The sequence below is a fragment of the Eschrichtius robustus genome, chromosome 4 (genome assembly GCF_028021215.1).
Source record: "Eschrichtius robustus isolate mEscRob2 chromosome 4, mEscRob2.pri, whole genome shotgun sequence".
NCBI classification, from domain to species: Eukaryota; Metazoa; Chordata; class Mammalia; order Artiodactyla; family Eschrichtiidae; genus Eschrichtius; species Eschrichtius robustus.
In genome coordinates this window covers 129,988,929-130,001,899 of record NC_090827.1, presented here as the reverse complement: position 1 = coordinate 130,001,899, position 12,971 = coordinate 129,988,929, and the positions used below count along the sequence as shown (strand labels likewise).

Here is a 12,971-nt window from a genome sequence, read left to right as displayed (position 1 = left end):
GGGAAGCCCATAGAGTAGTACCATTTTTTTAATGCCCTGAATTTGTTTTACTACACAACTCAGCTATAATTACTGCCAATGAGTCTCTGTTTCAAAACTGTATCTATCTTTCAGTCCCCAGATGAGGGCAAAATATCCTTCACAATGTAACTGTTTCATGGAAGGGTGGGGGGAAAAGAAATTCTTTCTGATTTCAGCTCCACTAGCAAATTTTGTTTCCAGTTGTTTTAGCAGTGTTATACATAAATAAGCCTTTTGATGCTTTAGGGTTTTTTTTTTTTTTTTTTTTTTTTTGAATGAGGGTGTGTAGGAAAGCAACAGTAATGTACATAGCTTAATTTCTTAGATAAGAAACTCTGTTGCATTACAGAATGCCGGGTGTTGTTTTACAGATGGTGAATATAATTTAGCTGAAAAGGTTTGTAATCTTCTCATCAAATTAAACCATGGCTATTTTTGTTGTGTTTTATCTTTCTTTTTCTTTAGCAATATTCTAATATGGACAGCCTTACACGTGATACAATTGCAGGAGGCATCTTCCTTATCCAAATTCCTGCTCTCCTGGGACTCAGTTCAGGGGATGCCTGAAAGCCCATAATTCCTCTGACCATTCCATGCATTCTTTGGTCCCTGTTAAAATGTTAATAACTCCAGACTGGTTGACACATTAAGTCTTATCAGGCAGCTGGTACACTTGGGAGTCTTTTACTAGGAGTCTAGATACCTGATTCATTGAAACAATCTTTTTTTTTTTCTTGCAAACAGATAAAAAACAAGACTGAGTCTGCTTATAATGTAGCATGGGAGATGCAATTCTGGGGAAATTAAGACACCTTTGCTTACAACTGACCCTGTGTTTCATGTAAAGTGATTGTTTAATTGACAATGCACTCCCAAAATATTTAGCATTTGGAAAATTCATGTAGTCACACTACAAATAAGTATCTGTTTAAATTCCCTGTCAACACATCAATTTTGCAGAATGTAACTATGGTAGCCAGCCTCAAAGACGGCCCCCAGCGATCTCTACCTCCTGGAACTCACACCTGTCCTGCACTGTACCAGGGTTAGTTTACTTTGTGAGCAATAGAATATGGCAGAAGTGATGGTATGTCAGTTCTGAGATTAGGTTATAAGAGTCTTTGTGATTTCTGTTTTGGTCACTCTCTTGCTCTCTTGGATCACTGGCCCCAGGGGAAGCCAATACCATGCTGTGAGTGGCCTTATAGAGAATTCCATGTGGTGATGAACTGAGGCCTCCAGCCAACAACCTATGAGTGAGCTTGGAAGCAGATCCTTTAGCCCACGCAGGTCTTCAGATGCCTGCAGCCCCATCACCACTTGGACTGCAACTTCATAAGACACCTTGAGTCAGAACCACCCAGCTTAGCCACTCGCAGATTCCTGACTCCCAGAAACTCTGTGAGATAATAAATGCTTGTTGTTTTAAGCCACTAAGTTGTGGGACAAAAACTTATGTCTCTATAGATACTAACATAATTACCCATTCATCATTAGTCTCCAGAATCCATAGGCTGAAATACCTATGAAATATCATAATTTAGCATAAAACTCCTGCCAGATAAAAAAGTATAAACTAGGTGTAGTAAACTCAAATGCTCAAAAAGTCCAGGCAGGTAGTGATCATGGTGAACTGAGGACTGTTCCCTAAGTCTAAGGATGGAAACAGCAATAGACATTTGTTGCCATGTGGGAATTAGGGTTGCAATGTTGCCAGATCTTTTGATTGTTCAAGGTATACATAGGTTGATCTCTTCCCAAGCTCCCAGATAATTAGTTCAAGCTAATCACAGTAAGTCTATCTTCCAGTCAGTGAATGTTTCAGGAACAGGCATGTGACCCAATAATGGCCTATAAGGTGTGAGGGGAAACCTCCTCAGAAGCTTCTGGGAAAGATGACTTCACTCCTGAAAAAGAGGCACAGAAAGAACAAGTCTCTTTTCTTCTTCTGAACATGGACTCTATCTAGATGTAATGTCTTATTCTTTGCTGGTAGTCTGAAGATGAAGCCAACCCTAAGATGACCAAGTAGAGGTATACAGAGCCTGGCACCTCAAAGACATGGTTAGGCACTGAAGCAATCAACCTGGATTGGTTGGTACTTCCTATTGTATGAGATCATATAATCCTTTAAAATACCTGATTTTAAGCCAGTTTGATTTGAAGTGTCTTTTACTTGCAGCCAAAAGCTTTCTAACAGATACACAAGGGAGGCGGGTAGTCCATAATTTTATGGATGAGCTATTGATTTTAAATAATGCATAAAGTTCAATTATTAAAATGATTCTCTACCAAACAAAATATTGTTATATCTGGATGGCATGTCAATCTTGCTGGCTGCTAGTTTGTGACATCTCTTGTAGACACTACACTACCATATTATAAAAAAATTTTAAAAGCTTGTTTGCATTTTATTTGAGGATCTCACTTGTTCACTGTTTATTGGCTGACATTTTAAAAAAATTAAATTTTTTACAGCAGTTTTAGGTTTGCAGCAAAATTGAGGGGAAGGTACACAGATTTCCCGTATATCCTCTGCGCCTCTCATGCATAGCCTCCTCCATTATCAACATACCCCACCAGAGTGATTATATTTGCTACAATTGATGAACCTACATTGACACATCATCATCACCAAAAGTCCACAGTTTGCATTACAGTTTGCTCTTGGTGTCGTACACTCTATGTGTTTGGACAAATGTATAAGGACATGTATCCATCATTATAGTATCATACAAAGTATTGTTACTGTCCTAAAAATTCTCTGTGCTCTGCCTGTTCCTTCCTGTTCCCACACCTCGACCACTGGCAACCACTGATCTTTTTACTGTCTCAGTAGTTTTGCCTTTTCCAGAATGTCATACAGTTGAAATCATACAGTATACAGTCTTTTCAGATTGGCTTCTTTCACTTAGGTGATATGCATTTAAGATCCCTCCATGTCTTTTCATGCTGAGTAATTCTTCTTAGTGCTGAATAATTCTCCACTGCCTATTGGCTGCCATTTAAGGGCCAATCACTATGGAATGCACAATTCTTTCCACTGGGGATTTTATAATGAAGACAAGTCTGGAACAATGTGATTGTGATTGTAGAAATTCTGTGGGTACAGCATGCCAGGCTAACACATATTGCAAGAGCGGAATTTGGTTAGGGAAGATTTCATAGTTTGAACAGGGCTTTAAAGGATATGGGGAATTTTGTCAGACTGACAAGAGTTTAGGTAACTTTGTTGTATAAGAGCCAGAAATTATGTGGCTGTGGAAAAGTTAATGCAATCATAGTGTGGTATTTGAAAGAAGGGTGACATTTTATTTTTCCACTGAAATCTGCAATGGGCAAATAATATCTGAGGTACTGTTTTTAATTCTATGAGCTGCAGTTTACTGCCACACTTGTCCTGGTAACTGTCTTCACATGCTTAAATGATAGTCATTTGCTCATTGTCCAGCACTTAACATACTGCTTCTAATTCTTACAACTTTGTAAAATAGAATTATATCCATATTACAGACGGGCAAACTATATTTTAAAAGAGGTTAGCAGTGACTGATGGATGACGGGAAGCCAGGATCCCTAAATCCCATCTCCACCCCCCCACCCACAGGCCCCACCCCCCCATCCTCAGGCAATGAGTTCCCCAGAGGCCATTTATGCACAGGATGCAAGCCCAGGCAAATGTGGACTTTTACAATTAGCGAAGGCTTTGATCCCAAACCCCAAAGCAGTTTCCTAGTAGTAGGCCAATGACCACACAGCTAAACAGCTTCTCTCCCTCCCTTTCTGCCTCAACCTATGCCCAAATCTCAACTTTATGGTCCTTAAGATTCCAGTGATGAAGTAGAAAAAACACTAAGCAAAAGGAGGGAAAATAGGGCATTGATCGTCTATGCTTATACAGGCTTATATTTATATCTCCCATGATAATACTATTAAGGGAGTCTAGCAGTGTGAATCAATTGCTGTTCTTGGATCTGCACAAACCCAATCGGGACGTCTCTTTCTTTTCTTTCTTTCTTTCTTTTTAATGTTTATTTATTTATTTGGTTGCACTTGGTCGCATTGCAGCTTACCAGCTCCTTAGTTGTGGCATGCAAACTCTTGGTTGTGGAACGCATGTGGGATCTAGTTCCCTGACCAGGGATCGAACCCAGGCCCCTTGTACTGGGAGCGTGGAGTCTTAATCGCTGCGCCACCAGGGAAGTCTCAGGACGTCTCTTTCTTGAAGGTGAAAAGAAGGGGCCGAGAAAGGAGTCTTTAGTGTCCCCTGGAGGTCAAGAAGCTAATGAATAATTTAACAGGGATTTGAACCCAGGTCTGCTAGACTCTGACACCAAATCAGTAGGAGAGTAGAACCAGAATCACAGCTGGATAAAGTAGGTTTCCACCTGGAGGCAACTTCTGGCTTAGTAGATGGGGAGATTTTCCTAACAATTTGGATTTTCTAGAGGTGGAGTGTGCTGGCTTCCAAGTAGAAATTTCCTCCACCCATAGTTTTCAAGAAATACTTGGAAGTCCACTTGTCAGGAGGTTCTGAAAAGGATTCCTGCATTTCACAGAAAGTAGGAGCTCTAAGTCCTTTTCAACACGAAGATTCTGTGCTTCCCAGATCACAGGCAAGCAGTTCTAGCCAGGCTTTTCTTTCAATCTGTTTACTTTTTTCATCTGTGGCCACAGCCCACCTGCAACTGAGGGATTTGAAAACCGCTCATTATCCTTAGGCAGACTCCTCACGAAAAGTGTTTTAACTCAAAATAGCTAGTAGTTCATTGACTTTCAGGGACCAAACCTGTTGAGAGCAGGAGAGAGAAAACCCATCAGCAAGAACTAGTCCTCAAGTGAGCAGAGCTGGGGCAGCCGCATGTCTGTCATCCTTCTTAAATGGGGTGCGGCAAGAGGCAGAAGCATGATAGGGAGGGGATTTCCTGCTTCACTGAGGCAGGCTTTCACAGGGTGACTTAGTTTGTGGGGTTAAGAATTCAAAGGCAGGGCTTCCCTGGCGGCGCAGTGGTTGAGAATCTGCCTGCCAATGCTGGGGACGTGGGTTCAAGTCCTGGTCCGGAAAGATCCCACATGCTGCGGAGCAACTAAGCCCGCGAGCCACAACGACTGAGCCTGTGTGCTGCAACTACTGAAGCCCGCGTGCCTAGAGCCCGTGCTCTGCAACAAGAGAAGCCACCGCGACGAGAAGCCCGCGCACCGCAACAAAGAGTAGCCCCCGCTCTCTGCAACTAGAGAAAGCCTGTGCGCAGCAACGAAGACCCAACACAGCCAAAAATAATTAAATTTAAAAAGGAAAAAAAATAGAATTCAAAGGCAGTTACTGAGGCAAATCGACCATGTTGCAGTGGGCGCTTTCTGAGTACTCTGTTCAACAGTTCACATGTATCATCTCAATTACCCCTCCCAGAGATCTGTCCTGCAAACAGGATTGCCGTCCCTTTTTCACAGATGTTGAGCCTTTGGCTTAGAGCACTAAGGGAACTTGCCTACGATCCCACAGTGAATAGGAGCTAGAGCCAGCGTGAGCACCAGTTTGATTTCAAGGCCAAATTAACCTTTTTTCTTTTCCGTTTTTGGGAGCTATCTATATATTTACATCTATATTCGTCATATACAGTATGTATAATTTGGGTAAGCCTGGAAATGAGTCTGTAGAATTAATTTCCATATAGGGATTACACTGTTAGATGAGTTTTTTAAAATAAATGGAGGGCTTCCCTGGTGGCACAGTGGTTAGGAGTCCGCCTGCCAATGTAGGGGAAAACGGGTTCAAGCCCTGGTCTGGGAAGATCCTACATGCCATGGAGCAACTAAGCTCGTAAGCTACAACTACTGAGCCCGTGAGCCACAACTACTGAGCCTGTGTGCCACAACTACTGAAGCCTGTGTGCCTAAAGCCGGTGCTCCGCAGAAAGATAAGCCACCGCAATGAGAAGCCCACGCACGGCAACTAAGAGTAGTCCCCGCTCGCCGCAACTAAAGAAAAGCCCACGCGCAGCAACGAAGACCCAATGCAGCCAAAAATAAATAAGTTAATTAAAAAAAAAAATGGAAACAAAAAAGTGTTCAGTTTTATAAAATTTCATTTTGAAAAATGAGAAAAATGGAGATAAAATGCCTCTTAGAAGCATTATGAATACGATGAGTCAAGCAGAACTTTTCTTTTGCTCTTGGCCACTGTATGTAAGGTCAACAGCCCTTACACATGGTTATATATGGTTAAATATAGAACAGCTGTTGCAATTGTGGGTCCTCAGACATCTTCATGGTGGAGGGCTGGCAAAGAAGAGTGTGGCTGATACAAGGCAGAGGTATAAACTTTACCTCTGCTGCCAGAGACGTCCTGCCAACACAGGCCCTTGGCCCAAATCACTGTATCATTCATTTAGCAATTCATTTCTTATTTTCTGGATCTTTCTTTTATTTTCTTGTACTTTTAACTAAATACTATATGTTCTTTTATTGTATTCCCCGCCACCAAGACCTGATAATGTCTTATAATTTTAAATTTCCCACAGTCCCTAGACAGGGACTTATATTATTGGTATTATTTAATATATTTTTTCTTTTATGTGATAGAGCAATGCTCAGTGTTCTCTTAACAATTTTTTTTTTTGCACTTGGAATTGTCCAAGTAAATACTGCTTTTATGCCATACGTCTGAACGCTCTTAGCTTTTCCAAATACCGGCAGTACCCAAATTGTACATGGAACTTTTCCAAAAGTTATTTGATGTATTGGTTCTGGAACTCTGTAAAATTAAAATGTACAATATATTGGTTGTATTTCTAAATCGAACTACACTATTCAGCCCATCATGTATGTAAAGTAAAAGGATCCCCCAAAACCACCATAAAATCAAATGTTCTTATGTAACATAGTCACCACAGGAAAGTACAGATATGCACATGTATTCGTGCCCCACCTCCACCCCACAAGGCTGCACCTCCTCCCTGCTGTGATATGGGCTGGGAGACTCTCCTCTTCACTTCCAGTTTTAGGTTTTAGGCTGACAGGCTGGGGAGAGTTGAACTCTTGGGCCCCATGTCTCCGAGGTTGCTTGATGGAATTGGAGGTTGTAGAGGTGACAAGAGAGATTGGGGGGCCTTGTGGGGCTTTCTAAGTGTTGTGATGGGAAATGCCTGCAAGATGTCACTTGTTTCTTTCTGTTCCCTCTCCTTGCTCCTTTGTTGCTGCTGAAGGGATTGGAAAGCAGAGAAAGAACTGGCAGTGGGGTTCTTGCGGTTGTAACACAATGGAGTTGAGTTGCCTCCCCTTCTCCTTTGGCTCTGATGTGTGTGATAGAGGGTCAGGAGCGTCTGAGGAGGGAGTTGTGGCTAGGTGGCACCTAATGGAGGTGGAAGGAGGGGACTTCTCCCCCTTCCCCCAACACACATGATGTGATGGAGGAGGGAGGGAGAATTGGAAATCCTAAACATCTGCATGTTGGTAGCAGCGAGGAGAAATGAAAGAAGAGATTAGCAGAGGAGGGGAGTAATATATAAAGAGCAGGTCTGTTTAAGTCATACTCTGCCTGTAAAGTAGAGGACAAAACCCAAAGTGAGGCCCCTGACTTCACAGTCCAATTACAGACATGCTATTTTATATTCTCAGAAAGATATGCTCTAAAATTGAAGCGATTAAATCCAGATGTGGAATTTTCTGTGGGTAACTCCACTTTGTATGTGTCAGCTTTATAATCTGTTAAATGTTAAGTAGACCTTGGGAAATCTTCAGCTCCTCTTAGGTGTATAGGGAGCTGGAGGAGAGGCCAGACCAGGGTCCCTCCTCTTTGGAGCTCAGTTCCAACCATCTTCTCTTCTACTTCTTTCTCATTATTTTCCCCTCTCCAAGGTACACAGGTGTGTCAGAATTGGGTCTGCCTCCAGACCCCCAGGAAGTGTGAAAGCCACGGGTGTAGGAGCCGTGCAGGGAAGGGAGGGCAGCAGGGTCTAAGCAAGCCAACCAGAATCCCAAGATGAGCCTTCCTTGGGCCATGATGTGAGTGGCAGAAGGTGGAGAGCCAGGTCTGAAGGAAAAGGGTGACTCCTTTCAGAATTGTCACCTATTATATCAAGAATCTGTGATTGGTGAACTCTGTCGACCCTACTAAAATAAGTAAATCAACCTCCCCCAGAGAAGGATTTTACCTTCACTCTCTTCCCCAAGTACAGTTTTAACTATGCTTTTGGAGTCAGAAAACTATTAGTTAAAAAAAAAAAAATGAAATAGTGGGTAAAAACATCTTGAATAAAGATTTGATAAATACATTCTTGGATTCCTAATATCATTCACTTGCCCAGTTCTCTCTGAAGTCAAATCAAATGTTTCATTAATAGGAGTGAACAAAATTAAAAAACAAAACAAAACAGATGATTCGAAAAGGTTAAACTAAGATAGATTATTATTTGAACTGGGGGAAGGAAATTAATTCAGTTTCTAACTGAAATCTAGGTTTTAACAATAAACGTTTTAAGTCATGCTCAAGTTTTCTTCAGAGTGCAGTATATACTATGGGACAGTAGTTCTACCCCACACTGAAACACGATTATGCCAGAAAGTAAAATATTGCCTTCTTTACGGCCTTCCTATTTCTGGTTTAACTTCAGTGGCATAGTCAGGAACAACTGAAAGGGGAAATCCTAAAACATCCAGCTCCAGTGATTTTTTAAAAATTCTAAACCAACTTTTTTTTTTTTTTTTTGGGCGGCGGGAAGCAGGGGGAGCTGTGGAAAGGGGGCTTTGCTAAGGTCGAGCTAACAGCTACAAAATTGCCGGCAGGCAGAGCCCACTTTGGAGAGGCGAAAGAGTAGGCTCAACTCAAGTCCCTTGCCGGGCAAAAACGAGGCAGGTGTTAGACGGATGGCCGTTTTGGATAGGATGGAGACCCGGACGGATGAAGTCTTCTCTGGTTAGAGAGGAACTTTGGTATTAAGAGGGCCTCACGGAATCCCAATAATAACCAAACAACTGGTGGTGTTCAGGGCACCGGGTGGAAAGTGGGTGGCAGGAAGTAGAAAGGCTCAAGCTGCTTTCCCTGGGTCGGTTCAGGAATTTAATTTCAGCAAATGTTTACTGGAGCCTAATAAGTGTTGGACACGATGTTAAGCACTGGGATATAAAGCGGAACGGAACGTGGTCTTGTCCTTGAGGAGCTCACAGCTCTGGAAAATGGCTTCAGCATTCCAAGTAGGCTTTGATAACTTTCACCCCGGGACTTATCAAGGGAGAGTTGCAACTAAACCCATCCACACTTTCAAAGATTTCAGAATAGAGGAAACGAGGCGCGGCAAGGGGATGGAGGAGAGATGGCTGCAGGGGCTGGTGGCAGGCTTGGCAGCCGCCAGACGCGGGGCTATAGTGGTGTCGCCTGCTGGCAAGGAGCGGCCAAGACCGTCCCCCTCGTTGGCACCCTCGGGCTTGGCTCGGGCACACTGAGGCCGCAGCGGTGCCAGCAGCTGGTCCGACCCGGCCGGGCGGGCTGACAGCCGGGAGCCAGGCAGCGGCCGCGCGGAGGTCCGGCTCCGGGGCGAGACTGCGCGCCCCGTGCTGGCAGCCAGGGGGCAGAGTTCCCGGGGCCGTGTCACTGCAGGCTACCTGGGGCCCCGGCCCCGCCACTGTCCGCCGGGTCCGCGTCTTCTCTTGGCGGGTCCTCTCCACCAGGCGGGGCTCCGCGGAGCGCAAGATTTCCCCGCCCGCGATCGCTCCCGAGGCGCAGGAGCAGAGGCACGGCCGGGGCTCCGCGGCGGGAGGCGAAGGCGGCCCGCGCGCGGGGGACGGGAGGGGGCTCGAGCAGGGGATTCCAGGGACGCGCAGCCCCGCCCTCGCCCCCTCCTCGCTTACCCTTCAGAACCCGCGGAGCAGAGGGAGTATGGAGCAAACGCCGCAGCTCTGGCACCATGACGCTCGCCCGCTTCGCGGTGGCTCTGATTTTCGGGGCGCTCCCCGGAGTGGTCAGCTTTGATCCGGTCCTCAGTTATCCCCTCCACCACCGCCATCGCCATTCGCCCCCTCCGGGTCCCCAGTACCCTTATTACCTTCCTACCCAGCAGCGTCCACAGAGGACGCCTGGGCCGCGCGTCCCGCGCCCCCCGGCGGCGCTCCGGGCCCCGCGCCTGCACGCCCTCCACGCCCGGCACACGCCCGGGCCGCGCGCCGGGGACTGCCCCGCCGGCGAGCCCTGGGTCAACGTGACGGACTTCGGCGCCTCTTGTCTGCGCTGGGCAGAGGTGCCACCGTTCCTCGAGCGGTCGCCCCCAGCGGGCTGGGCTCAACTGCGAGGGCAGCGCCACAACTTTTGCCGGAGCCCCGACGGCGCGGGCAGACCCTGGTGCTTCTATGGGAACGCCCACGGCAAGGTGGACTGGGGCTACTGCGACTGCAGACACGGTGAGTGGCCTCGGGGCAGCTGCGGCGACCCGGACTGGCGGGGAGCCACCCTAGGTAGGCGAGGGCATTAGGTGTTCCTCTCCTAGCTAGAGAGAGAGTGAGAGGGGGTGGGATTGCGGGTTTGCCTCGCTCAGTGTGCTGGTGGGCTGCCACTGAGTTACCATCCAAGTACCTCGGTACCTTGACTTTGAATTAGCAAGGCGGGCTTCGTGTGTGAAGGTTATTTGGGGTGATAGTTTCTCTGGAAAGTGCTGCGCTCTGGGTTCCTGGATAAGGTCTTGCTTGTCTCTGCCGTGTGTGTGTGTGTGTGTGTGTGTGTGTGTGTGTGCGCGCGCATGCGTTGGGTGGATGTGTGTTTTCTGGATCATCTTGCCTTCAGAATGTTACCATATTTACGTAGAAGAGGCAAAGCAAAGGAGGAGATAGTTTCTAATCACTTGTTTTGGAAAGGGAAATATTAAATCTAATATGACAATCAATAACCTTCCCCCCACCCCCCCGACCCGATTTGGGAAAACGTGGTAAAATTTCTGCCTTGCTCCCACCATTGACATATATTTGAAAAAGTTTGGCAAAATTTCCCGGCCAAAATACGACTAGCCAAAAGGATGTTCATGTTCTGGGGCACAGTGTGTGATAAATATCATCAGTGAGTGAAGACAAAAGAAAGGGAAAAGAGAACGGAATAGTAACTATCTTAGGGAAGAAGCAACTTGATAGAGTCAAGTGCGGTTTTCAAGAGTGCCAGTATTCAGCTGTATACGTTGTTTGTGGAAAATCGGGATCAGTTGGTAAAGAGATAAAGTTGGTAAGATGTTTTGGTTTTGTGGTAATAAAAGCATCACATTAATAGATTTAATGTAAGTGAATAATCGGCCTTTGAACAGTGTTTGTTTTGAGTTGGTGTTTTGTTTAACATTAGGGCTTTTTTGTTTCTTTAATAGTTGTGGGGAAAAAAACCTTACATGTCCTTCAAAGTTTGGATTTTCTTTAAACATTCTTTTTTTTGGCAGCTCTCCATTCAAGCTGTGGGGCAGCAGTTTCACTGATTGTGATTCTGAGATATGTTGTACTTTGTACCTTTTGGAGGTAATTTGGAGGTTAACTTTCACAGGGCCATTCTTTCCCTTCAGAAATTTTTATTTATCTGTGCCTTCAATTGCATTAGTGCTTTGAGTTAAAGGAAAGTGACAGGAAGGTTAAGATCAATTAATCTTTATCCTAGAGAATGAAGTCATCGCTATACTTGTGTTTCACAGACAGAATGCCAATGTGGCTGTAAAAAATTTGAGGTGATATCAAGCAGAGAGCCCTAGCATTGTTTCACTATTTACTGTAAGAGATTACTTGTAGTAAAATCTCGTGTTTAGCAAACACTGACAGTTTTTTCATCTTTCTATTATTATATTTCATATTTCCTATTGTATATACATATACATAAATAAATGGATTTCAGAGTTAAAACAGTAGATCTGTTGTTCTCTTTCTGACACATAATTCTTTTCACTTTATACTCCAAATGAGGAGAGTAGCTTGTTCATTGATTCTCCCCACCCTCTTGTGTTGAAAAGAAATGTAAACCTAACAGCAACACACTCTTTGTGATTCCTTTATGTTCATAGTCAATTCTCACTAGACAGAACTCTGAACACTGTGTAATAGTGTGTGTACTTCCTGGAGTAAAGTGGTTGAACACAAGAGAAACAAAAGAAACCACCCAAGATGGGAGATAAATTCTCCCCTGCACCCCCACCAAAAAAAGAAAAAAGAAAAAGAAAAAAAACAGGACAGCAATCTGCTGGCTATGTAATAATCTAATTACTCTCACAGGCTTAGTCTTGATAACCCATTGTGTCACTTACTCCTCACATTCTGATTGGATGTAACTCATACCTTCAAAATGACTGGCATATTCTGAACCTATGACTTTTTTCGTTCCACATTTCAGTTAAAGAGTGTGAACAAAGCTGTCATGGAGTGGTGAAAAGAATATGGAATTGTGCTTTAGAAAACACTGGTGTCCGCTTTGGCTCTGCCAGTAGCTATGTAGTGTTGAGTAAGACTCAACCCCCAGAGCTTTAGTTTCCTTATCCGGAGGAAGGCAGCTTTGAAACAGATTTATTCAAAGGACTTTCCCGGCACTGAGCATGTACCAAAACACCCCGGCCTGATAATAACAGGTAGGATTTATTGAGCATTCACTCTTTGTTGGATGCTGAGCTAAGCATTTTATACGTTAGTTTTCTCATTTAATTCTTTTTTTTTTTTTTAAACTATTTATTTATGTATTTATTTACTTGGCTGTGCCAGGTCTTGGTTGTGGCACACGGGATCTTTGTTGTGGCATGCGGCATCTTTTTTTTTTTTAGTTGCGGCATGTGGGCTTCTTAGTTGTAGCATGCACGTGGTTTCTAGTTCCCCGACCAGGGATCGAACCCGGGCCCCCTGCATTGGGAGCGCAGAGTCTTACCCACTGGACCACCAGAGAAGTCCCTCATTTAATTCTTATAGCAACATTATAAGATAGTGCACATTTCACTCCACGGCTCATTTTATTC

At 44.5% G+C, this 12,971-nt stretch overlaps 1 protein-coding gene across 2 annotated transcripts in view; it reads left to right on the top strand.

Moving 5' to 3' along the window:
- The first annotated feature begins 9,599 nt into the window (after window positions 1-9,599).
- The window catches only part of PRSS12 (serine protease 12), a 72,929-nt gene continuing 69,557 nt past the window's right edge, over window positions 9,600-12,971 (top strand). The window contains exon 1 of one of the 2 annotated variants that reach the window (XM_068543354.1): window positions 9,600-10,413. In XM_068543354.1, the coding sequence (XP_068399455.1) occupies window positions 9,924-10,413 (490 nt within the window). In that variant the 5' untranslated portion in view covers window positions 9,600-9,923. The remainder of the gene's footprint in view (window positions 10,414-12,971) is intronic. The other variant, XM_068543353.1, reaches the window with a different exon arrangement.